Source organism: Copadichromis virginalis, linkage group LG16, assembly GCF_057382275.1.
Source record: "Copadichromis virginalis isolate Kocher_CV1m ecotype Utaka linkage group LG16, C_Virginalis_male_GT1.1, whole genome shotgun sequence".
NCBI lineage: Eukaryota > Metazoa > Chordata > Actinopteri > Cichliformes > Cichlidae > Copadichromis > Copadichromis virginalis.
The window spans coordinates 22,296,868-22,323,893 of NC_140633.1; the positions used below are offsets into that span (position 1 = coordinate 22,296,868).

At 40.2% G+C, this 27,026-nt stretch overlaps 3 protein-coding genes across 5 annotated transcripts; all 3 read left to right on the forward strand.

Moving 5' to 3' along the window:
* Positions 1 to 378: 378 nt before the first annotated feature.
* Positions 379 to 6,652, forward strand: slc5a3b (solute carrier family 5 member 3b). Of its 2 annotated transcripts, none has more exons than XM_085433824.1 (2): positions 379 to 441; positions 2,592 to 6,652. In XM_085433824.1, exon 2 carries the CDS (start codon positions 2,885 to 2,887, stop codon positions 5,018 to 5,020), a length of 2,136 nt encoding a protein of 711 aa, XP_085289950.1. In that variant the 5' UTR covers positions 379 to 441; positions 2,592 to 2,884; the 3' UTR covers positions 5,021 to 6,652. The 2 variants fall into 2 exon arrangements, with proteins under 2 accessions (XP_085289950.1, XP_085289951.1); XM_085433825.1 differs by lacking the exon at positions 379 to 441 and adding an exon at positions 1,019 to 2,043.
* Positions 379 to 19,905, forward strand: LOC146690750 (potassium voltage-gated channel subfamily E member 2-like). The gene is made up of 3 exons (XM_085433826.1): positions 379 to 441; positions 18,627 to 18,675; positions 19,290 to 19,905. The coding sequence occupies exons 2-3, from the start codon at positions 18,646 to 18,648 to the stop codon at positions 19,620 to 19,622; spliced, it is 363 nt and encodes a 120-aa protein (XP_085289952.1). The 5' UTR covers positions 379 to 441; positions 18,627 to 18,645; the 3' UTR covers positions 19,623 to 19,905.
* Positions 19,906 to 21,104: 1,199 nt separating this feature from the next.
* casq2 (calsequestrin 2) lies at positions 21,105 to 26,016 on the forward strand. 2 transcript variants are annotated; one of them, XM_085433829.1, is made up of 12 exons: positions 21,105 to 21,296; positions 21,425 to 21,610; positions 23,357 to 23,441; positions 23,606 to 23,706; positions 23,807 to 23,918; positions 24,354 to 24,427; positions 24,505 to 24,635; positions 24,730 to 24,775; positions 24,852 to 24,906; positions 25,143 to 25,243; positions 25,379 to 25,453; positions 25,591 to 26,016. In XM_085433829.1, the coding sequence occupies exons 2-12, from the start codon at positions 21,527 to 21,529 to the stop codon at positions 25,828 to 25,830; spliced, it is 1,104 nt and encodes a 367-aa protein (XP_085289955.1). In that variant the 5' UTR covers positions 21,105 to 21,296; positions 21,425 to 21,526; the 3' UTR covers positions 25,831 to 26,016. The 2 variants fall into 2 exon arrangements, with proteins under 2 accessions (XP_085289955.1, XP_085289954.1); XM_085433828.1 differs by having other exon boundaries at positions 21,105 to 21,610.
* Positions 26,017 to 27,026: the final 1,010 nt, after the last annotated feature.

Here is a 27,026-nt window from a genome sequence, read left to right on the forward strand (position 1 = left end):
GACCCAGGAATCTCGACTTCCCGTTGAATCGCTCAGTGTGCACCTGCCTGTCTTCCTAAGCTTACATAAACAGACAGGTGACCAGGAGAACCAGTAGCCTAGTGATAATAAACCGGAGCAATTTCTAGTAGGCGGTATTTTGCGCCCTGTAACACGTCACGGGTGTAATACACGTGTGGGGCGTGGAATCGAGCGGATGCCTATAAGGAGCGAGGGCAGCATTGTCTGACGGGCATCACAGCTTTCTGTGAAAGTCGGAAGAGACACGCCGGCAGTTAATGTGAAGTCCACAACCTGGAGAGGCGACCTACGTGAGCCGAGGAAGCTGCGAGCATTCAGTACGAAGACGCTTCTCCACACACATCTCCGCCTATGGGGCGTGGAGAGAGACGGTTGTGAATCTCTTTGCTTTTGGCGCGTTCGCGAACACTAGCGATCCAGGTACATGTGTAGCGACTTGTTTTGACTTTTTTTTTTATCAGCAGAACCGGTGAGTGTGTGTGTGGAGGCTGAGCTGTTTTGTCAATAAACCAAAATATCCGAGCACGTGCCAGCGGGAAGTCCATTGAGGCTGCTTTTATTTAAAGCTACGCTAGGTCTCATTCAATGGGGTGCCAACTGACTGTTGAGCCACCAGACTCATGTTTTACAGCTGACGTCAGGCAGGGGGAAATGACGGATGTTTTAAAGGGTAAAAAGTGTGAAGGAGTACGCGTAGAGCCGTCCGTGTGTGTTTGGAAACGCGTCCCGCATCTCGAGGATGGCTAATGATGACGACTGCTATCTCTTGGAAGATGCGCAGTTTTTGCAGGCGGATGAATGAGTGACTGTTCTAGAAATTTCCCCCCACTACTTAGGTGCAGTTGGGACTACTTGCCTGACCGTGGTAGACTGGTGTCGCCCTCCTCTCTGTATTCACAAAGGAACTCTCAGGCTGTCAGGCACATCTGGCATTGTTTTGTACACTAACTATCCATTATACCGCTGCTCTCCACGATGGCGTCAGTCGGCCTTTGCTCCAAAGCCCTTGATCGCTTATTGTGTTATTAGACATTTAAAGCAGAGGTGCCACATTTGGTGTCTCCTTGTAGGCTGCTGTGACCGTTGCCAGAGAGCGACATTCATTTAAAATCCGGCTGTGCAAAGTAAGCTGCTCAGCATAAGTTTAGTCCTTAACGACTCCTTAAATAAATTGCAGCTTCTGTTTATCCTCAGGGTTTATATATTTTATTGTAATTCGTATTCCCAATGTGGTATTGGCACATGCCAGGACACGTTTGTCTTGGCGTGCATCTCTGCTGTCAAGTAACTGCTATGCACTTGCACACTAGACCTTCTTAGATAGGTCTTGGCTTAGAAACAAAAAAGAAGAAGAAATAAACTTTAACTACATGGATTTATTAATGTGTTATGCATGTGCTAAAGTCTGCCCCGTGGCATTATTTAAACCCATGATGTCAGTATGTGGGAGCATGCTGCGCGAGTCCCCATCCTGGCATACCGGGGTGTTGGTGATTGAGCTTGACTCTTGCATTAAATAATGATATTGCAAATACAATTCTATTTGTCTGCTGAATGAATGAATGCTATATTTCAGAGTCTCATGGGCAGTTTGTGGTGAACACATGGAGCGCAGGCCTTGATGATGAGATGGTAAAATGAAAACAAAGGCTTCTTTTACAGAGAGGGATGGTTATGCATAAAGCATGGTTGTGAAGTCCGATGCGTGGGGTTATTTTCTCCCATGCATGGCAAGCTGAAACCTCAGGAGGGGCCTGGCAGCCAAGTGTGTGTTTGTATGTTTGTGTGTGTATGTGTGTATGAGACTGACACAAAACAGATGTGCTCTGACATCCCCTTGCATATTACTTTTTGCTGACACAAGAATTTTATTTTAATCCATCCCTCTTGTAATCTTATGTTCCTGCAGAATTTGGAATATTTAGCATATGCAGAATGCAGTTAGCTATAAACTTTTTGTGCAGTTAAATGTCCTTCTAATTTCAGGAGTGGAATATGATGATGCCAGTTTAACAGATTCAGGTGTGTCCATAAAAGCAGACATTGTGAATCGGTCCTTGTTTTGTGTGGTATATATAAAGGAGCTATACTCCTTTAGCTCCATATTTAAACTTGTAGCCCTAAATGTATTTTTGCTACCTGTTTATTTTAATGCGCTGCAAGTTTTTGTGTAAGGCACAAGTCAAACTGCACATTTGGTAGTGGCGCAGCGGCATAGTCTTTGCCACATTTCATGATGTCTTACATAATGCTTCTTTGAAGGTTTTATAGTAGTGTGGCTTGAGTCCTTTTGTGTTTAAACAGATTAACGAGGAAAGTCACAGGAAGTCTAATCCCACTGGAAAAATACTAGAGTTGCAAAGCTGGAAATGAGCAATAATATATTGAGCTTCATGTAGTTTACTGAGCATATTTTCATATATTTACATATATTTTCTTTTATTAGTGATTTTTGATCTTTTTATTTTTGTCATCAGATGCAACACATTTCTGTAATTTTTTTTTTTTTTTGCCCCCACTACACTTCAAATCAAACCTCTAATGTGGTGTTTTTCTTTGCTGTCTTGCAGGAATTTTAACTCTTGGCTTTTCTAGACCAGAGACGTGCAGCATCCTCCGCTTAAAAACTAGAACGACCTCAGTGCCAGTGGATAACCCCATCCAAGTAGTGTATTTGACCAGACAGTGGATCTTAACAACTTCCCTCCAGACAGCAAACCAAAGCACAACATTTCCATTCCATTTAAACAAGTGCAAAATAAGTATATTTATATATTTCCATTTTTCTTTATTTTCTTTTATTTTTTTTAAAGTTTCCTGTAAGACTTTTTTTTTTTTTTTTTAAACATAATCTGTAAAAAAAATGGCTGGTGGAATGGAAGCAGTGGACATAGCTGTGGTGGCACTGTATTTCGTCCTGGTGCTAGCCATCGGGTTTCTTGCCATGTGGAAAGCCAATCGCAGCACTGTGAGCGGCTACTTCCTGGCTGGACGCTCCATGACATGGATTGTGATAGGTGCCTCGCTGTTTGTCAGCAACATTGGCAGTGAACATTTCATTGGCCTGGCTGGGTCAGGAGCAGCAAGTGGCTATGCTGTAGGAGCGTGGGAATTTAATGCACTTCTACTTCTGCAGCTGCTTGGCTGGGTGTTTATCCCTGTGTATATCCACTCAGGAGTCTACACCATGCCAGAGTACCTATCAAAACGCTATGGTGGCAAACGACTCAAGGTTTACTTTGCTTTCTTGTCTGTGCTGCTTTACATTTTTACCAAACTGTCTGTGGACTTGTATGCTGGAGCTCTCTTTATTCAGGAGTCCCTTGGATGGAATCTCTATTTGTCTATTGTTCTGCTTATCAGTATGACTGCTCTGCTCACTGTCACTGGTGGATTGGTGGCAGTGCTCTACACCGACGCCCTTCAGGCAGTGTTGATGATCGGTGGAGCCCTCACCTTAACCATTATGAGCCTGATCAAAGTCGGTGGGCTAGAGGGTGTCAGAACTAAGTACATGCAGGCAGTTCCTAATGTTACCGCTATACTAGCCACTGGAAACTACACATACTCGCCTTCATGTCGCATTGACCCTAAACCAAACTCGCTGAGCATCCTTCGAGGTCCCCTGGATGAAGACATTCCTTGGCCAGGTTTTCTTTTTGGCCAGACACCTGCATCTATTTGGTACTGGTGTGCGGACCAGGTCATTGTCCAGAGAGTACTGGCAGCAAAAAACATTGCTCATGCAAAGGGCTCAACACTCATGGCTGGATTTCTCAAAATCCTGCCCATGTTTCTAATAGTCATTCCAGGAATGATATCCCGCATTTTGTTTGCAGATGAGATTGCCTGCATCGGGCCGGAGCACTGCATGGCTGTTTGTGGTTCCCAAGCTGGCTGCTCAAACATTGCCTACCCACGTCTGGTCATGGCGGTGATGCCTGTGGGACTTAGGGGTCTTATGATGGCAGTCATGATAGCTGCCCTGATGAGTGACCTTGACTCGATCTTCAACAGCGCAAGCACAATCTTCACCTTGGACATCTACCAGACCTTTCGGACGAAGGCATGCCAACGCGAACTGTTGATTGTGGGCCGCATGTTTGTTGTGGTCATGGTGGTCATCAGTATTGCCTGGGTGCCTGTCATTATTGAGATGCAAGGTGGACAGACATACCTCTACATCCAGGAAGTTGCTGGCTACCTCACTCCACCAATTGCTGCCCTTTTCCTTCTAGGTGTATTCTGGAAGCGATGTAATGAGAGAGGTGCATTCTGGGGAGGCATGACGGGTTTTACCCTAGGTACCATACGACTGATCCTGGCATTTATCTACCGTCAGCCTCACTGTGACCAGCCAGATAATAGGCCTGCCTTCGTTGTTCGAATTCACTACATGTATTTTGCTGCTGGGCTGTTCTGGATTTCAGGGTTGGTGGCAATTGTGGTCAGTCTCTGTACTTCTCCACCAGATAAGGAGCAAGTTCGCACCACCACCCTCTGGGGGCTCTACAGCATTGAAATGACTCCCCCTAAGAACAGAGAGGAAACGTACCGGCTGACTGAGAAGAACCACTGTAATGGTGACACAAGCCTGCGTAAAGAGCTGCCCCCAGACGTTAAAAAAGAGAGGTGCGTGGACGGGATGGATATCAAACTTCTGGTCCCTTCCACAGACCATGACCCAGCAACACCAAGTACAGAAACGTCCCCTGCCACCACTCCTGGAGCCCAGATTGGTAACAGAAATATGGAGACAATCAGAGCAGAGGAAGGCTGCCGTAGTGGTGCGGAGACGAGCAGGTGCATGCGTTTGCTGGACTGGGTTTGCGGCTATAAGGGAGAATCGCAGAGCGCTCAGCAAAAAGGGGCGAAGGAGGACGCGAGAGCCATCGCCGAGATGCTGTACGAGCCACCTCGAGTCAAACTTCTCCTCAACCTGGGCTTGGTCTCAGTCTGCTCTGTGGGCATCTTCATGTTTGTTTATTTTTCACTGTAGTAACAAGGACCGAGTGGGGTGGGAGGTGTCTGGGGCTTTTAGAAAGAGTTGACTTTTCAGAGATGTATGAAGCTCTGTCTGTAATATTTACAGTTGTATTTTGTAGCTCTCTAACAGGGATCTAAGCTTAGTGTAATCATTTTTTTTAAATGATGAAAGCTTCTTCACATTTTAAAAAAACCAAACCAAAACAAAAAACTATGACTTCTCTATGACTCTGAATCTTATTTGACACTAGCGTGTCAATTTTGTACAGTGCTTATTGTTATTCCTGTATTCAAAATATCTACTGGGATTTTTAGAATTGTTGTACTCTAAGTGAATTCAATATTTGCCTTATTTGACATATGCACTTGTCTTTTTTGTATTGTGAAAATAAATGTATTCTGTGATTTTTTTTTTTTTTTTTTTTTTTTTTTTTAAGCTTTTTATTTTACTCTTGTTCTCAGTGACTGTAGGCTTAGTTGCTGGTGTAGCATACATATATTGGATATTAACAAATATCCATTTATTTTTAATTTTTTCTTTTTATTTGTTTGGTTGAGGGGCCATTATGAACTTTGGGGGGAAAAAAAGAGTTAATGCTGCGAAGCATTGCATTCGCTGCTGGTATTGAATATTACCATTATATTTATTGTGATTATTATATCTGTTTGATTTAGCCTACTGAAGGTGTTGCATCTAAATTTAGTGAAACTTACGGTTAATATTTAATGTTTTTAATATATACATCTTTTGCAGTACAGAGAGAAAAGAGAGAGCAGAAAGAAGCACAAGACTAATAATGTTGTTATTATCGCTACTATCATTTCCCCTTGCAATGAATGACATAATGTAAATGGTCCATTTGAATTGGCTGTTTACGATGTTGTCACTGATGACCTAAATCAGGGCATAACTGGAGCTGTACTGCTATTTTTATTATACTACATTTCCTAGTAGTGTGTTTTCTTCTTTGTTTTCATTACTTTCACTGTTATTTTTATCTTTCTGTGACTGTATTGTGTTGAAAGTTCATGTACTTGTATTGTATCGTAACAAAAAGTCACAAGTACCAACAGTCATGAGTTGAGTTGTCAGATTGTGTTTTATGCAAATTTCATTTTGTGCTCTACATTACTGAAATTTGTCTCTATTGCATTATGTCCACATTGTGTACAATATACTTCAGGGCTCACTGCATCACCTACAATGTACATTTCTTCTATAGCAGGCTATCTGTTGTGTATCTACTGTGTGTTAATGTATTTCTAGTGCACTGCAGTGCTGAAATGTCATTTAATCTTGTTTGAAGTGCATCTTTTATGAACCTCCTACCGAATGTGTCTTAGTGTGCAATGTTAAAGTGACAAAACATCGACGAACACAGACTTTAAGTTTTTTAAGTACTGAAACTTTGTGCATTAGATACCACATTTCTTCTTTTCTTTTTTTTTTTTGTTTGTTTAAAGTCATTTTCAGGATTTTGTTGTTCTGTCATGTAGACAGTTTTAGTTAGCATTAACAGATAATGCTAAGCAGAAATGACATTTCAGGCATTTGTTGACAAAGTAGCACTTTACTGGACGAGCTTAATCGTGAGATTATTAAGAGCAATTCAGCTCTTAATTAAAAAAAAAAAAAAAAAAAAAAGCAATTCAGCCAGGGTGCTTGAAATCATTGGCCTTCTAGATTGTGGTCATTGTTCCCACAGTGTAACGTGTTCACGCATCAACACCTCATCCCCAGAATACAAAAATAAACGAAAAGTACTGTGTTTGTATGTATTTTTGACACCAATGTTGAATGACCTCAGTCCAAAACGTCAGTTTTATAATGTGATAGGCCAATCCCTATCTGTGTCAGGCGTGAATGATGCATAACATGGAGGATGGTTAACAGACGATTGCTGTATGAGTATGGGGAAAGAGCTTTAAAACGCTTTCTTTCTTTCTGAGAGACTTTACATTGTTATTTTTATGGATTTTATTTTTAGAGATTGAAAATAAAGTTTTCGTGGAGACTAAAGCCAGATGTGTTTTCGTTCTTCGTTCTAGCAAAATTTTCATCCCATGTGTGTGCAGTGTTTATATATGGAGGGAGCTTTTACTTATTGTTGACCAGGATTATATAAACCCTGGCAAGGCTCTAATAATCTCCTCAGGGCCAGACAGGGATTGGGTGATTCCAGGCCCACAAGATTTAACCAATCAAAAGGCCAGCATCGGTGGCTTACAAATCTCCACTGCTTACCAGTTTAGCTCCATACATCCTTTTATCCTCTGGCGACCAAACCTCACACTTCTGTAATTTTCCACAATTAAGGGTGGATTAAAAGTTACATTGTGAAAACAGACATTCATCATGCAAATTTTCTTGGCATGAAGCACAGATGCCAAAGGCAAAATGCTATATTGTACGGTTAGGTAATCTGTTGACTAATACGGTGTGTTTTTTAGAGTGACACAGTCATCACTGCCATTAACTGCTTCTAGTCAGAGGGTGGTATTTAGTGGCCATGATCTGTTTCAATTTAGACGATGACTCATATCAGCGATGTCCTGTGACTCCCCATAGCAACAAGTTAGAATGTAGCATTCACATTTCAAAGGCGGCTGTGTGGGTAGCACATTGGAATAAAGGAAGACAAACACAGACTTTCCTTGGCAGGTTTTTCTGAAGGTGCCATGACCGAAGCATGTTAATTAATAACTTAGAATTGTCACCTGAAACCCTGCCTGCAGATTCTCAGTTGGTTTTGGGAAAAGCATTGTTTTGTTAGAACTGTGTCACAATGTTGACCTCCCCGTGAAGACATGATTAATGTTTATGGATTATTCATACAAGGATGAGGACCATAAGTGTCTGAGCATGTATAGCAATGGACTTCATTTGCCTCTTATGAAAGAAAATCTGATAAACAAGGCAAAAAAAAAAAAAAAAGGTTTAGTGAGCTGATCAGGCAATTCCTCCTCTATGGGTACTGGTGTAGCAGTTCATTTATTTTGAAAGAAAGTAAGGTAACCAAGAACATTTGCTGAAGTGTATGTAATGTAACTGTATGTAATGATAAATCAGAAAATGTTGCCTAAGCTTTTTAGTTCTAGGCCACTTTGCTTATTTTAGGTTATTTTAGGTGAAAGGTGTTTAAACTATTTTGTGGTTGTTGCCTCGGAGATGGACTTGACAGAACATGCCATGACCGGATCTTGAGAAAAAATGAATACATGGCATGACTGAATAGCTTGTGGACCCACCTTTAAGAGCAATAAGTTGAAGTACTCATTTTCTGTATGTGTTTGTCAGTCTCTAAAATTGCCTAGTCTTTTACAACATTTCTTCAGTTTATTGAGGTTTGCCAGCATTCATTTATGCAGAGGTCTTTCAATTAGGTTAAGGTCTGCACTTTGACTGGGCCTTTGCAACACCTTGATTCTTTTCAGCTGCGCTTGGGATCATTGTCCTATTGCTTGACTCAGTTTTGACTTAGCTTTCTTACAGATGACCTCACATTTGACTCTATTAGTTTTCAGAGGAGTCACGCTCAGCTCAATTACTGCAATCTGTTTGTTTTACAGTCACAGGATGTAAAACAAACCCAACTCATCAGCCCTCCACCAATGTGCTTCACGGCTGGCATGAGGTGTTTGTCCTTATATGCTATGTTTGGTTTTTTCCACATGTGGTGCTGTACATTATGAGCAAACATCTGCTCTTTAGTTTTGTCTCCAAACGGACATCGCTCTAGAAGCCATACTTGTGACGTTTGTAATTCTGTTGTTGTGTTACTGCTTTGTGTGTGTGGACGAATGTCTGTGTATATAATGCATATGGTCCCTTCTGTTTTACTATGTAAACCTTTGTTTCATGTGCAGCACTTTTGTTAAACTTTGTTGTCTTTAAATGTGCTTTATAAATACATTTGGATTGGAGTTTTTTTCTGATTGTACTGTCATGAACCTGTTGAACCTGAATGCCAGGTGAAACTGTCAAAACCTCTACTGTCACAGAGGTGCTCACATTCACAGCTGATCACTTAATCAATGTGTTTCATTTGCAGCACCTGGCTGCTATTTACCTGCTTAATTCCAATTGAAGCAGGAGGGGGGGACTTCTTTTTTTTTTAGTATTGCACAGTATTTCTTTTTCACATGACCTTATATTCCCCCCCCTCTACCATAATATATACACTCACCAGCTACTTGATTAGATACACATGTTCAACTCCACATTAACAGAAATACGAACCAGCCAGTCACAGGACAGCAACTCAATGCATTTAGACATGTAATAATGGTGAAGAGTGCCTGCTGAAGTTCAAACTGCGCCTCAGAATGAACAATAAATGGATTTAGGTTACTTTGAACAAGGTTGCTGTTGCCAGATGGGCTTCTCTGAGTATTTAAGAAACTGCTGATCTGGGTTTTTCTCTTGCAGTCACCTCTAGGATTTAAAGAGAATGGTCCAAAAAGAGAAAATATTCAGTGAGAGGCAGTTTTTTGGGTGAAAATGCCTTGTTGATGGCAGAGGTCGGAGGAGAATGGCCCGACTGCTTTGACCTGATAGGAGAGCAACAGTAACTCATATCACTGCTTGTTACAACCACGCTGACCTTGTCCATCTCTTTAAGAGCTCAGTGTACCCATCTTCTCATAGCTGATTCCAGAAGGATAATGCACCATGTCACAAAGCTCAAATCATTTCAACCTGATTTTCTGAACATGACAGTGAGGTCACTGTGCTCAAACGGCCTCCACAGTCAACAGATCTTAATCCAACAGATGACCTTTGGGAGGCAGAGTGTTCATGACTGAAAAATAAAAATGATTGGCCAGCTGTGATGAATAAAGAAAAAAAAAAAAAAGCAGACAAACCTAAAAGTATTCATTTTCTTTCCCAGACATTTTTTGTTGGTCATAACTTAGTTAAGTACACTTTGAAGCTAATATTACGAATATAAATGCATGGAAGTTGCAACTGCAATAGCTCTTCTTCAATAAATTCACCATCATTATTATTAGTACTGCTACATCCAAATATCCCCATTTCAGATACAATACTTTAAGATCCTCCATTAAAACCAACAACCTGCTCTTAAATTAAAGCCACAGACTGGGATTCCAGCACTCTGGTTTTGTTGTGATTTCATATCACTGCTGAAATATACAAGAAACCACTTGACCCTAGTTATTTAAAATAGTTGATTTCTTGTTGCCATATTGCTGACTACTGTAATTCATTATTATCAGGATGTCCAAAAAACTCACTGAAAAGCCTTCAGCTAATCCAAAATGCTGCAGCAAGAGTCCTGACAGGGACTAGAAAGAGAGAGCATATTTCTCCTGTTTTGGCTTCCCTTCATTGGCTTCCTGTTAAATCCAGAATTGAATTCAAAATCCTGCTCCTCACATACAAGGTCTTAAATAATCAGGCCCCATCTTATCTTAATGACCTTGTAGTACCATATCACCCTATTAGAGCACTTCGCTCTCGCTCTGCAGGCCTACTTGTTGTTCCTAGAGTATTTAAAAGTAGAATGGGAGGCAGAGCCTTCAGTTTTCAGGCCCCTCTTCTGTGGAACCAGCTTCCAGTTTGGATTCAGGAGACAGACACTATCTCTACTTTCAAGATTAGGCTTAAAACTTTCCTTTTTGCTAAAGCATATAGTTAGGGCTGGACCTCCCTTAGTTATGCTGCAATAGACATAGGCTGCCGGGGGATTCCCATGATGCATTGAGTTTTTCCTTTCCAGTCACCTTTCTCACTCACTATGTATTAACAGACCTCTCTGCATTGAATCATATCTGTTATTAACCTCTGTCTCTCTTCCACAGCATGTCTTTTATCCTGTCTTCCTTCTCTCACCCCAACCGGTCGCAGCAGATGGCCGCCCCTCCCTGAGCCTGGTTCTGCCGGAGGTTTCTTCCTGTTAAAAGGGAGTTTTTCCTTCCCACTGTTGCCAAAGTGCTTGCTCATAGGGGGTCATATGAATGTTGGGTTTTTCTCTGTATCTATGAAGCGCCTTGAGGCGACTTATGTTGTGATTTGGCGCTATATAAATAAAATTGAATTGAATTGAATTGAATATATCATTCCAACTCTCTTACAAACAGGTTTTTCTCCTCAACCAGCCCTCACTCGACTCATACCTTCCCTCGTTCCCAAGAGGAAACTAATGATATTGTCCTTGTGGAAAAATACTGGCATCCAGGCCATGCTTTGTTCATTGTCCATATTGGACAGTGAAAACACAAACAATAGTCTGAGCAAATGCTTGAAATGACAGTTTGGATAGAAACTGTGTCAACATTACAAAGTGTCAACAGCTACATGTAATAACCATCAAGTAATACATTTGTCATTACAGCATGTATGCAGCTTCATAAAGTTTAATGACATATTAATTGTTTCTTATAAATTGGATCAAGAATAGTCACAGAACAAAAGGCTATATTTTAGGAGAGAATAGGCAGAACAACACAGCAGTTTCAGAAGACAATAAAGTGCTGTTTATGGTCCTGAATGGATGTTGAGGAGGAAAAGGTTTCCCAGTTAAACATAGCAACTTCAATGTAATGTACTTCTTTAAAGCAAACATGGGGTGACATATACAGTACTTCCAAGGAGCCAGATGTTCAAGAAGCTGCAGCAAATGGTGAGCAGTATCTAAAAGTAATTTCCTTAAGAAACAGGAAATAAAGCCTGTTAATAAATGACGTTAACATGGAGGAAGAGATGTACAGCCGTCTGTAAAACATGGTGGGGGCGCGGTCTTTATTTATTTATTTTTATTATTTCAACCAGTGGTGTTGGGGAACTTGTCAAAACTGATGAAAGAATAAACAGGGAAATGTATTGTAAGATTTTAATCAACCACATGATACCAAAATTGATTGGCAGCAGTTTCACTTTTGAGCATGACATCGATCCCAAACTCACTGTGAATGCAGTAAAAACACACCTGGACAGAAAAACACACAATGCAGCACTATCAGTCATTGATTATGCTTTCCAGAGCCTGTACCTCAACTTTACTGAGGCTGTGTGGGATCGTCTCGACAGAGAACAGAACAAAAGGCAGCCAACAATCAAAGAAGAGCTTTGATTGTTCCTTATAAAACCCGGAGAATTATTCCTGAAGACTGCTGTAATAAATGACAATAAAGCGTGCCTAAGAGAGAAAGAGAATGGTAGTAATAAGAAATTGTGGTTGTAAAACTTAGAATTGCACATATTTTATAAACTGGATTTACATTTTTTAATAAATTGCTGCACCCATTTCTGATTTTCCTTGCAAAATATCATAAAATGAGGTGTGACTCTTTTCTTTTGCAGCAATACTGATATAGATAGAACACCTGTGATTATATAACATTAGATGATATATCTTTTTTCAGAGCTCACAAGAAAAAAAACTAAAACAAAATAGCTGGCACGATAGATTGCCACCTGTGCAACAAAATAAAACAAAGAAACAAACAAAAAATGCCATGAAGCCACTTCTTTGTTCAAGCACAGGTAATCCCCTGCATTAAACCTCCACCTGCTTCACGCTTTAGTTGAATTAAGGTATGTAAGTCTCTACAAGTCTGAGTTTCTAGCAAATGCCCCCCGGCTGGTGGCTAAAATTCACACCATATTGCCAACTGTATTCACTCACCCATCCAAATCACTATATTCAGGTTTTCCAATCACTTCCACGGCCAGTGGCCACAGGTGTGTAAATTCAAGCACCTAAGCATAGGTCGCTCTCAGGAGCACCGTCGATTCCGGCATGGCATCATGATAGGATGCCAACTGTGCAACAAGTACCGTCATGAAATTTCCTCACTGCAAAATATTCAACAGTTAACTGTTAGTGGTATTACACCAAAGTGGAAGTGCTAGAGATCAAACTTCATGCGGCCTCCAGATTATTGTAACAGTGCGTAGAGAGCTTTATGGGTTTCCATTGCTAAGCAGCTAAATCCAAAGCTTTGTATCATCAAGCACAATGGACAGCATTAGATGCAGTTGTCATGATCCGACTGTGTGCATGCAGGAAGAAGAGCTTTTATTGCTGAACAGAAAACTCTACAAAACCTAAACTGGGAAGAATCTAACAAAACACACGCATTGTTGCTATCTCCTATCCACATGTAAGTAAAAGAGGTTGTGCAGGCCATACCCCCTGTAACCCCTGCAAAACAATAAAAATATTACTTATTATTTATTTTTTACGATTTTCTTGGAATGAACAGTTTCTGGTGGGACTTTTGTCTTCGTCTGATCCTCGCTCTAAGTCAGTAGCTGAATCCAGGGGCATGTGGATGTTGCATCTTGTTCAGTTTAAATGCAACAGCTCTGCAAGCTGAGTTTATAGGGCTTATGTTTCCTAATGCCTTTATCTCTGCTCTGACATCAGGGAGGCAACGACGACAGAATTATTCATGAAGCCGCTGAGTTTGACAGAGATAAGTGGCAGAGAATTGTGGGTGGTCGATAACCCTTTTCTTTATTACATTCAAATCTATTCAAAACTATTACTGCGTCACTGGGAGCTGGTACGTAAAAATTATGATCCTACCTGTCAAAATATAAATGAGTACTGCTAAAATAAATTAATCATAAGTTAGTACAGTTTCTTTTAATTAATATAGTATTAGTATAAGTTATGTGCAGAGGTTGCACTGCCAGTGAGGTGTGCCACTTCTGTTGGGAAATGCAAATCTGATGGAAGTGGTTTTTTATTCCAGTAACCTCCAAGTATGTTCCAGGAAAGGCAACCCAGCGGCTTTCTTTTTTTAAAATATATGTCTGACTTCACAAGATGGTACGATAAGGTAACTTAACCTGAATACATTCAGTCAGCCATTTAGTGACTCTTGTGCTTTAATAGTAAACCCAACTGACCAATTTCAATGTCAGTCAGTTCACATGATGTCGTCCAGTGCAAAAACTTTCAGGGCTGTCAGCTTTGTAGGACAAGTAATGGTCGTTGTTAGCTGATATTTAAGATCACATTTTACTTAGGTGTTGTTCAAAGATTTTTTAAAGTATGTAAGTATATAACGAACGCGATAAATATTTGTTATTAATGCTACTTTGAGTGTGAAATGAACATGTTGCAATGAGCTGAGCTAATGAGATAGCTGCAAGTTGTAAGTTGTATCGTGCGCCCTTTTAGGTCACGTTGCTATCCAGACACTTTGAAACATCAAAAACGTCTCTGTTGTTCTTTCTTATTGAAGTGACAACGGAAGCAGCCATGTATGCAATGTGCTGTGACCTTTCAAATATACGGCAAACACATAGTCAATGCATTCCTGACGTTCCAAATGCACCGCACCGACTAAACTATGGCGGCATGCCTGGGATTCTGCATTAATCCATGGAATAGGGCTTCAATGGCAAAAGGAAATATTTACCTCTTTTAGAAATAACAGCTGGGAGACTAGTGTCTAGGGCCCCAACACAATAACTGCGAATCACTGAAGCCAGCGAGGTCTTTTCCTATCTTTCTGGGTCAAATTGACCCCTGACAACAACATTCTTGATGAGTTACACCTCAACAACACAGCTGCTGATAAAGGGTTTGCTCAGAGAGAAGCAGCAAGTTATTGATATGATGTGCAAAAAAAAGTAGACCAGTTTAGTTAATACGCAACCAGCTAAATCCTTATCAATGCCGGTCAATACTGTATGTCATTATAAAGAGATAAACAATCCTTATCACTCTTCTTACATTAGTATTATCATAGGACAGTAAACTCACTGCAATAACTTAAGGCAAATAGGTGAGAGTGAATGGAAATATTTAAGAGTGTGTTATATTTCAGGCCCTCCAGGGTTAGAACTTTACTCTCCTGCCATGTGTTGTATTTCTTTAATACAGGCACGTGCTGTAATAGAAAAACATCAATTTTCCATATGGTCAGCACTGTTACCAAAGTCTGCTTGCAATAGAAATAAAAGCAACATCATATTTGCAATTATTGCTAGGCCAAGCAATGTATTTTTCCTTCTGTTACCATGCCGAGTCATTTGATTGTTAAAAATGAAACATCTTAACTTTGTTAATAACATATCCCAAGCTTTGGCCCGCAGCAGAATGTGTGCATGAAACATTTCCTTTCAAAGCAGATTAAAATTTATAATTTACATTTTATGGCTAGTCCTGTCTAATTTGTGGAGCATTAATTTAAGTGATAATATCATCATAATTACTGGACCCCATGACCCAAGAGACATATATCATACTGTATCTCTAGTTAGACTAGCGAACTGGGTATCCATCACATTAAACTGCTTTAATGTCTTCATCAGTAAAGTGTAGGCTGTTCTTTAATTATTTTGTTTTTCCTGCTTTATTGTTTCATAGCCAGTGTCAGGCAGCTGCCCCCTACAAGAAGGGCCGTTCAGCCACTGCAAACAGATGGTCCACACTTCTTTATTAATCACAGCATCAGCTTTGGTTTCATTACAGACTGAACTGTGTGCACCACATGACCAGTATGTGGAACGTTTTCATTGGTAATCCATTACTGTCTTTTGCTTTTACACATACACACATATGTTTTTAGCATCAAAATGAGGACTCAGAAACGCAGGGAGATCTCTGTTTTGAACATATTCATGTTATCCTTTACTTTTTCTGCCCTAACGTGCACTTGGATCCTCATGTAAACACAGTGTGACTGCTATCTTTTGCAGTATCTCATTACAATTGCACCAAGTCACTGAGATAGGAAGAAAGAATGCTAACGTAAGAATGCTCATGTGTGGAAAAGTACTGCAGCTCCAAGGTCAGGTGAATCACAGTGGAAAGACACAAAGGCTCGGTGTCAAGCAAGTTAAAACATGAGCTACGTCAACATGATTAAAAGACATAATTGAAATTTGCATCAAGGTGCCCTCTTTCTTAGAAAGGTATTATCTATTGAACTGCTACATACCTGATCAACTGAAAAGACAAGTCTTGACTGTACTTGTCGATGATTATATAACCATGAACACTGACTCATGTGAACCCAGAATTTGCAAACCAACACTTCATGGTAAAGTGCTGCCAGGACCCCATGAACATACACACAAGCTCTTTTGAGGAAACTGAGTGTGCTTTTTTTGCAAGTATTGTGACAAAGAAGAATGATCAGAATGTAGTTTTAGTGTGTGTGTAGTTTGTGTGTTTTTTTCTTTTTGCGTTTCTAAATCTGCATTTCAGAGTTTATATAACTTTCTGGCCTAGCTACACACTATGGTTCGCTGCGTCCGGTGGCACTGCCCTCTGTTTTGCATATGTCACCCTCGCCCTTGGGGTTTCTTTTGCCATCCGGTCCTTCCGTGACCACTGACGTTTAATCCAGCCAGGCTTGCGATGACTGCCTGTGTTGCCCTTTTTTCGGATCACGTTGTTGTACATTCCACTCATCCTTTTACTAATAATTCGGGGAAACTCAGTTTCTCTGTCTGGCTCTGTACTTAATTTATCTCAGAGTTTTTCAATCTGCCTCCCTTTAGAAGCCAAAAAACATGTATTCAACACAGCCCTGGATTTCTAGAAAGCACTCAGGACTCCATGCCAGAGGACCCATGTCAGTGCAATATTGAGTTTGATATAATCAGAGGTCATTTTAGGGGTTTTCTTAGCTTTCATGTCAGAGTATTGAAGCAGTTTTTCTTTAGTGCTGCTTGATTGTGACCTTATAAATGATTGCCGCACTCCTCTTTGATTCATAAACCCGTTTAGTTAACATGGTTTATAAATAAAACTTGTTAACTAAGATACCTGCATTTGCTGCCTGTGACAGTAAGTGTCTGCAATTTTAGAAATGCATGAACATAAAACGCATGAGAATGATGATATCATAAGTAAGATTATATAGATTATAAATTACAATTAAGGATTTAAGGGTAACGATTAATGTCACACTCACTAGTGTTGCATTAAACCTTGCAAGTCAAAAGCTAATCTGTCAACTAGTCTATAGTTGCTTTGTACTCTAAAGCATCATTACAACAGGTAATTGTAGTAATATACGACAGACTCTGAGTGACTTATTTAATGCCCATCTGCTGTATGCTTGCATTAAGTGCAACAATCAAACTCTTCATATAACTGTATGTTATTTTTTTCCATTCATTTCATACATAAGGTGGATGAGATAACAACTCTCTCGAGGCTGATGTGGTACTCTTGCCTTTTATTGCGAAAGCATGACATGTGGTCTCCCGCTGTCCGTCCATTTCACCACATATTGTGTTGTAAGGAGCTTTCATCAGACTAAGCCAACTGGAAAAATTCACCTGAAAAGTGTCTGAAAACTGACCAGAGTTAAGAGAAACATAGAAAAAATCCAGGGTCAGCGTGGAGACCCTGAAACACTTGGACTTTTTTTTTTTACTATGCAAAATCTCCTTTTATCTGATTTGCACATGAAAATTTCCATCAGACACCAGCCTGTAACTTTTCCACGAGGAGAGCATTAGCAGGAGGACCTACATTTGCAAAGTAGATAAGGCAGTTTCTATTTTACTTTTTAAGACTCTTTCCCCCCTTTTCTTTCTTTTTGGCACACTGGTTGAGGAATTTTGCAAGACATATTCCACAGAATGTCTATCGGGTTACAGACTTACTGTTTTCATCTATTCTGCTTCTATTGTCTCTCTCCTTTAGGCTAGAGACAACTCTTTTCAGTGTGTCTCATTGCACTGATGGTCTTTGTGCAAAACCTTCCATATGCCTTAAGTTTTGTGTTTACAGGGAAGAAACCCAGCAGCTATCCAACTGCTGGCCCAGCAATACAAAGCATGAATGATCTGGAAATGATCAGATATAGTAGGAGTCATCCCTTACAGCAACGTGGCTCTGTTGGGCAAAAACACCAGGCTTTCAAACAATTATAAAGTATGTTATCAAGCATCCTTTTTACACACAGACACAAAGCTGGAGTGTCCTTGAGACAGACCTCTTATTGCTCTTGACAGCTGGTACCGGAAAATTTACTATAAACAAGGACTTCATTTTAATTCCTTGGTTTTTCGCTGAATATGGAGTCAAGCATATCTGAGAACTGATTTACTGGGGTAATTCATTAATATATATATGTATATGTATATATGTATGTATATATATGTGTATGGCTCTTAAATGTGTTGCATTACGTGTTGCTGCCATCTAGGGTAAGCCTGTTTAAAACTGCTTTAGACTGGCTATCACTCAATTTTATACTGCGCTCCCTCTATGAGGGCAAATGAGGAATTACATTTCAAACAAGTCAGGCCAAGCCAATAACTATAAAGTGATGTTATTTCTTTTTGGTATATGGGAATTAATGGGCGTATAAATGTGTTTTTCACCTTTTAACCACTATCAGCACTCTTATGTCTCAAGTATCCAAAGCAAATATCAAGATTTTAATATGCCTTATTCAAGGTCATGCCTCACTATCACACACACACACACACACACACACACACACACACACACACACACACACACACACACACACACACACACACACACACGAAAGATAAAGACAGCAAATAAAATATAAGCAGCTTTCTGTGAGCTAATTACTTCGTAGGTTACTCTGACCGGCGACGCTCTTGTGCTCTCTCCCTGTTTTTCTCTGCTTTCATTCCAAAGTGATTTCCTGATCAGTTCCATGATGTGGCCTTCTCAAACATGGCAAAAGGTTGGTACAGTTGAAGCTTAAATGTTTATAGTCTTTGTCACTCAGTAATGTTAAATTGTTAAATCTATCTCTATATATTTAAGAGCAAATTTGTCTTCAGGTGACATTAAATGAAATAAATAAAGGAAAAATAATGCACTGTTACTTGTTTTGTGTTTTTGAGCTCTGAAAACTCATTTTCTCACCTGATAACAAATGTGTTACTTTGTGTATTCAAAAGGGCACATGAAGGGTGCATGTCAGTTTTCTATGCTTTTTCTTTTATAAGCAATTAAAGAAAGAATTTCAGTGTAACAATAAAAAACCTAACATCATGTTTTGATCAGACTTGCAGTGTTTTACATTTTATGCTGATAAAAAACAGTAAAGTACTGTTGACGCAAATCAAATGAATTGAAAGTTCAACTTTGAATGAAAATTGAATTAAAGAATACCCAAGAACATCTTCTTTGCTGTTTTTTCTTTTTTTTCTTCTTTATATTTTGCTTTATTTTTTGTGTTTGTGTCAAGCAGATTTTGGATTTACAGGATTTAAAGCAAACAAATGGGGCTATAAAATAAATTTTCCATGTTTTTTCATTTTTTGATAAAAGTCTTGTGGTTCTTTCAACTAGTTGAGTGACACTAATTGGTCAAACTTGACCCTTCATCTTGAGACGTCCCTTACCAACGCACTGAATCACTTCCTGGATAACTGGAGGCGCAACGTGACTGCTGCAAGCAACTCTCTGGACAAGACTCTGGCTGAGGAGAACTTCAGGGACGTGATCTGGTATCTCGCCGTGATGATCGGCATGTTTGCCTTCATTATTGTGGCCATGCTGGTGAACACAGTCAAATCTAAAAGGAGGGAGCACTCTAATGACCCCTACCACCAATACATCAAGGAGGACTGGACTGCTCAAAAACAGCAGGGCGATATCATAGCTAATTTTGAGGCTAGATAATGAGGGCAGAATGAGGTCACAGCAGAGATTTGCTGTGAAGACCAGCAGAAAAAAAAGTCATATAAAAAAAGAACCATCATTAATCAGTTACCATTACTAATGAGCACAACAGCAGATTTTGCAAAGTTATTTCTTGATGTCCCACTGCTAACCTGTTAGATGAGCTTCTGAAGGACAGCTTATATGTAGATGTATAACAATGCAATACTGGAAATGTATTAGGGAAAAAAATGTAGATTTTGAGATGTTGCGCTTTGAAGCATATAAAGATTTTGCACTTTGAGCTGTTGTTTCTTTATTCTCACATATATGCACCCACACAAACATACCTAGAGACAAGACAGAGACGGAGAGAGAAAGAAAGAAAGAAAAAGAAAAGGAGGAGGTACACCGAATAAAGGTTTATAATTTTTAACCATTGTGATGGTTGTGATGTAAATTTCCAGAGGTATTTGTTGGACAGCACTCACATAAAAACATTTTTTCTGCCAATGGCCATCTGCTGCATGTGTCCAGATGGCACCTATTATCTCATTTTCTTTACTAATCAACTCAACTTACAGTCAGTGTTCCCTTGTTGTAAGTAAGTATGGGCTGTGAGTTTTGGGCAGAACTTTACTTGATAAGTAGCACTCTAAAAATGTAATTGAAGTATCAGAGGTCTAAGGTTTCCAAAGCAACAAAAGTGCATAGTGAACATAAAGACATTCTGACATTCATGCACATTTTTCAAAGATTCAGCTTTGTGTAATCACACCTGCACATGCATTCCTGCTGTGCTGTGGCCAAAAGTGCTATGAAAAGGTTTGTCAGCAGCCGTACATATTTTGGCCTGAGGAGGGCAGCAGTACCTCTATCCCGAGATCTTATAAGCACCTGCAGTACTTCAAGCAGGAGCATGAATGCAAGACACCAAAGTAGAAGTGTTTCTAATGCTTTTTTGTGGCTTCAGTGGTTATTAAAGATGCAGTTTACTAGTAAAATTGTGTTAAAATCATTTGAGGTACATTTAGTTATGAGAAGCCAGTGAGACATAACAATTCAATCACATTCCAGCCAAAGCAAAAGCTGTTATATTATCAACACACTGGACAGCAGCACAGTGACTGTTCTTTTATTTGCTTGTCCTTTGCACATCTGTTGCCAGATTCCATTAAAATACACCAACATTTTCCACTGTAGCACCAAGCTCCTTGTGGACTTTTGGTCTTCACCGATATCTCAGAATAACTAAACCCTCAAATCTCTAGTGCTCAGCGTGCTTGTCCCACATTACTAACTCTCCCAAAGAGACATCACAGTGAGCAAGTACTGTAACTCATTATTAAACCCTGACTGTCATCCTTCGCTATCCTCTGTTCTCAGTTTGCTCTTCTATTTTTAGCATTCAAACAACTGGTCTCCTAAAAATGGGCCTATCCTGCATGAGTAGTGGAAGGGGAGTGCTGCTATGTATGGTATCCACCCCCAGTGTCTTGCAGCCCTTGCAGTACTCCTCTTTCGCCTTTGTGTCTGCAGGCGTGAAGAAGTAATGACGAAAGGAGTTTCTTGGCCCAGAGGATACGTTAAATTTTTGGATTTCTTTGGACACCGGGGGATGCCTGCAAACTGCCACTGACGGACCAGCAATATATCTGTTTCTTACATTTCCTCATCCTTTCATAGGCCTTATAGGTGACCTTTCTGACCGTGCACTTCCTTTATACTGTGAAACTAACTCATACTCTGGTGGTGTGTGATAACTCTGGACCATGCTCTCCCTGTGGTTGTTCTTGCTCCCCTGCCTAAACTTTGTGCCTCAGGCCCTGTCTGAGAAAGGCCTAGAGTTGCCACAGTATGATGGGAAAGACCGTGTTCTTGATATCAATGACAAGAACTACAAGAAAGCTTTAAAGCAGCACAGCATGCTCTGCCTGTTCTACCATGAGCCCATAGCAGACAGCAAGGAACTGCAAAAACAACACCAGATGACTGAGTTGGTGCTGGAGGTAAAGTATAAGGAAAAAGAAATCAATGCATGCAGTGCAGAAAAAGATTTGACAGGTCAGGGAGAAAAGTGCAGATAACTTTAAAGAAAGTTGAGTTAGCACTCAAGGAGATGCAGCAAAGAAAGGAAAACTCATATGATTTGGTTGGGTGACAGCGGTGTGAGACAGAGGGCGCTCATAATCCCATCAAACAGACTCATAAGTGACTCTATGTTAGTGCTACAATAAGCAGAGAGGGACCTGGTGAGCTATAAAACTCCAGAGCTCTCCATTTTAATCTCTGTATATATGAGGTTCCTCAAGGTCATTGTGTGCACAGATGCAATGAGATGCAGTGCTGCCACTTCAGGTTATTTCAGCCAATTCAGTGTGTGCCTCCTTTCCACAGAAATGCGTGAAATTTATTCTCCTTGTGATTATTCTTTGCTGGCAGAAATAATCCAAGAGCTCATTTATATAATGTTTTTAAGCCACACATGTGAAGGCTGATGCGACCTTCTCTTCTTTGGTATATTAAAGGTATTTAATAGATTGAGTAAGCAGCTGGAGACACGTCTATATAGGAGATTTTAGTCTGTCTTTGTGAATCCTGTATGAAACTGTTCATTCTACCCGTCTCGTGTGACACATGGTGGAGGACATGTTGCTCTTTGAAATGTTAAAGGCAACCTGAGCCCATACGTGCAGGCAGAACAGGTAGGCCACGTAGTTACTCAATAAGGCAAACATGACACCATGCACAGTGTATTTGTAATAGCTGATTAGAGTCTACTGGTTGTAAGTGAGAAGCTCAAGTATGCCACATATCAGCTTATTTACCCCCAATATCTACAATTTGTAGTATTCTGAGGTCTGTCCCCATCATGGGCAAAATACATTTACATAAGTCTATTTTTACTTGAGTATATCCAAGTAATGACACTCTGTAATTTCATATATAACAGGGGAAAATTAAAATATAAATTCCCAGAGACAGGATTAAGTTGTGGCACATTTTGTTTGTGCATGTAAAAGTAAAGAAAGTTGTTGAAATGAACTTAAGTCAGGCTTTGAAAGACTGGCAACCACAGCTCTCACCCCGTGACAGCTGGGACAGACTCCAGCCTCCTCACAACACTGAAGTGGAAAAGTAGAAGTAAATGGATGGATGGATGGACATGTGAAATGAAAGTGCTCATATAAGTAGATACTTCTGCCAAAAGCAGACGTCCATTTAAAGACGCAATAAAGTAATCCTGTATTAGTAACTACACTGAGCTCTATTCACTTTTTTTTACTGTAAATGTTGATGCACTGTTTCATTTGGAACAGGATTGTAAAATAAATAAAATGAAGATCCACTCGTGAGTTCTTTTTAAACTCCATGTTATAATTTTACCAATCTTGATTATTAGTTAATCAAAGTATTAGTGAAGCTCATCCACCTTATTTCACACCACAATTGCCAGGCCAGTCATGTGTATAAACTTACCTGGCTATATTTAGAACAAGGCAGTCTGAATGATTATGTAACCGTATCTCTGTGTGGGCAGCTTGGACACCTCTGTCATATTGCCAACTTTGGTCATGCTGTCAAGCTCCCATTCACAAACAGTCCCATTTAACATTTTAACCGAACCTGCATTACTGTTTCCAGTACTCAGAAGCCAAAGTGAAAGTTTCTTTTTGTCTTGCCTATTTACGTGCTATGTGTTCAGTCCTGTTCTTACAATTTAGTCCTCTGTGATGTTTTTGTGTTGGTTGCAGCTTGTAGCTCAGGTTATGGAGGAGAAGGACATCGGGTTTGGAATGGTTGACTCCCACAAAGATGCAAAGATAGCAAAGAAACTGGGTGAGTATTGGTAGTGGTACAGACTAAGTCTTTTATTTAACCTCAGTCTGATTGGTAGATTTTGATGAAGAGAACTGCCTTTGATAGCAGTCATTTTTGTTAAGAGTCAGACAACTTTAGGTGTTTGACTGAATCTAATGTCTTATCATTTCTTCTGATCGCAGGCTTAGAGGAAGAGGGAAGCATGTATGTTTTTAAGGCTGATAGAGTTATCGAGTTTGATGGTTTGCTCTCTGCTAACACTCTGGCCGAGTTCTTGTTGGATGTAAGTAAACTTGCTTGAGGGTTGATTCCCAGTTGCTTGTGCTAATCACCACCAGTCACACCCTGCAATCCTCTCCTCTTGCTTTATGCTTATATTCTAGCTGTTGGAGGAACCAGTGGAAATCATAGGAAATGCTCTGGAGCTGCGAGCTTTTGACAGGATGGAGGAAGACATACGTCTCATTGGTTACTTCAAGAGCGAAGAGTCCGAACGTGAGTGTGTATATTTGTAAAACTCGTGTTTTTTTTCAGTCTGAACACACCACACCGCCTCGTTAGATGGATCTGTGAAGGACTTTCTGTGGCCCATGCCCTTCATTATAACATGGATTTTTAACCCACTCGTCTCCATGGATTTACAGATCCATTTTTACCGCTACTGCACACGCAGCTGCCACTGCCTGGTCGCCCTTTCACACGCTGTGGAACAACTGAGCGTAGTATAGTTAACTTGCAGATACATCCCATCTGACCAGCTGTGGGAGTGATAAGCTGAGGTCAAAGTTCTGCTATTTCCGCTCCCCATTGTGGAAATGTCAAGTACCCATCGGCCAAAGAAAGGACAAACAGATGTACGTCCAAAAAACAAGGAAAAAAACTGTTTAAAAAGCTAACTTGTTCTTTCTTCCTCTTTCTTTTTTACCTTAGACTATGAAGCTTTTAAAGAAGCCGCTGAGCAGTTTCAGCCCTACATTAAGTTTTTTGCTACATTTGAGAAATCTGTAAGTTACAAACAAACACATAAGGCAATGAAACACTTGCATGTGTAGTCCTAACAGGTCAGTTTTGGTTGCTGTAGGTGGCCAAAGAGCTGAGTCTGAAGTTAAATGAGGTAGACTTCTATGAGCCCTTCATGGAGGAGCCCGTGTCCATCCCAGGCAAACCTCACTCTGAGGAGGAGCTGGTGGAATTTATAACTGAACACAGGCGGTAAAAAAAGATTAATGTCATACTTTATGACTTTAGTAAAGTATAAAGATATATTTTCAATTTAACATCTAATGTTTTTTTTCTGTGCTGTCAGACCAACACTGCGAAAGCTGCGTGCAGAAAATATGTTTGAGACCTGGGTGAGAAAATTAATCATTTTAATTTTAGTTTCCCAAATGCTTTAAATAAATTCACATTTTGGTCTCTTTCTCTCAGGAGGATGATATTGAAGGCATTCACATTGTGGCCTTTGCAGAAGAGGAGGATCCTGGTGAGAGCATATTATATAACGATGGACCGCTGTTTTACTCGAGTGTAAACATGAGATGCTGAGCATATTTCCTGCAGATATGGAAGGCTAAACTATTCAGTCCTCAGGGACTGCTTATGTAAAATGAAAATTATAAAAGGTATGGACTTTAAAATGGATCAGGGTCAGCCTAAGGAGGTAGAATTTTTTCAGAAAGTTTTAGGATGTTTTTTTTTTTAATTTTCTTTATTTTTTAGATGGTTATGAATTTTTGGAAATCCTAAAGGAGGTGGCCAGAGACAACACTCACCTACCTGAGCTGAGCATCGTCTGGATTGATCCCGATGACTTTCCACTGGTGAGAAGAAAGAGAAGCAGACAAATAATGAAAAAAAGAAAAGAAACAAACACACACGCAAAAGGAAAACCTGAAAATGTAGATTATTGTCAGACCTCATGCTCTTTCTCTTTCTGTCCTGCTGACTCTGTTCAGTTGATCCCCTACTGGGAGAAGACCTTCAAGGTGGATCTGTTCAGACCACAGATCGGAGTTGTCAATGTTACTGATGTAAGTCCCCGACTGTCACCACTAACACCGACGACACATGCTGTGCTCAGTTTTTACTGGCACTGTCTGATCTCTCTCTCTCTCTCTCTCTGTGTGTGTGTGTGTGTGTGTGTGTGTGTGTGTGTGTGTGTGAGCAGGCAGACAGTGTGTGGTTGGAAATGGATGATGAGGAGGATCTACCCACAGCTGAGGAGCTGGAGGACTGGATTGAAGATGTGCTCTCTGGCAAAGTTAACACTGAGGATGATGATGATGATGATGATGATGATGATGACGACGATGATGAGGATAATGATGAAGATGATGAGGATAATGAAGATGATAATGAAGATGATAACGAGGAGGAAGATGATGATAATGATGACGATGATGAGTAATTTACAGTGTTATCTGAGTATCCACTGTTTCCTCTTCAGAGTGTCTAATGTGGATATCAGTGCATCAGCTTTATGCTACAATAAGTTAATTTTTAAAAAAAGGTAATTTTTGCACTTAATGTGTGCCTGCTATTAATATTAAAAAGAAATAATATCAATAAAGGTCATTTTTGACTGAGAAAATAACTTTCCCAGTGTCTGGGTTATATGTGAGGATCTTAGAAAAGAATCTAGAAGAGACAAAGAAACAAAGGGGTGAAGGCTAAAAAACAGACACACATATACAGTGGCTTGCAAAAGTATTCGACCCCCTTGAACTTTTTGTCACATTACAGCCACAAACATGAATCGATTCCATTGGAATTCCACGTGAAAGACCAATACAAAGTGGTGTACACGAGAGAAGTGGAACGAAAATCATACATGACTCCAAACATTTTTTACAAATAAATAACTGCAAAGTGGGGTGTGTGTAGTTATTCAGCCCCCTGAGTCAATGCTTTGTAGAACCACCTTTTGCTGCAATTACAGCTGCCAGTCTCTTAGGGCAGCGGTCCCCAACCCCCGGGCCTCGGACCGGTACCGGTCCGTGAGTCGTTTGGTACCGGGCCGCGAGAGTTGCGGCTCAGGTGTGAAATATATGGTTTCAGGGTTTTTATCGGTTTTCAGCGTTATTTTATTATCGTTTTTATCGTTTACTCGGTTTTCCTGGGCCTTTTCATGTGTGTTATGAATAAATCTTTTTTTTTCAGTACCGGTACTAGTTTTATTTTGTTGTATTTATCCGCGACACCTTAAAGGCCGGTCCATGAAAATATTGTCAGGCATAAACCGGTCCGTGGCGCAAAAAAGGTTGGGGACCGCTGCTTTAGGGTATGTCTCTACCAGCTTTGCACATCTAGAGACTGAAATTCTTGCCCATTCTTCTTTGCAAAACAGCTCCACAACTGCCCTGTGATGGCCTCAGAGGTTGTCTAAGAGAATATTGGGAGCAACAACACCATGAAGTCCAAAGAACACACCAGACAGGTCAGGGATAAAGTTAATGAGAAATTTAAAGCAGGCTTAGGCTACAAAAAGATTTCCCAAGCCTTGAACATCCTATGGAGCACTGTTCAAGCGATCATTCAGAAATGGAAGGAGTATGGCACAACTGTAAACCTACCAAGACAAGGCCGCCCACCTAAACTCACAGG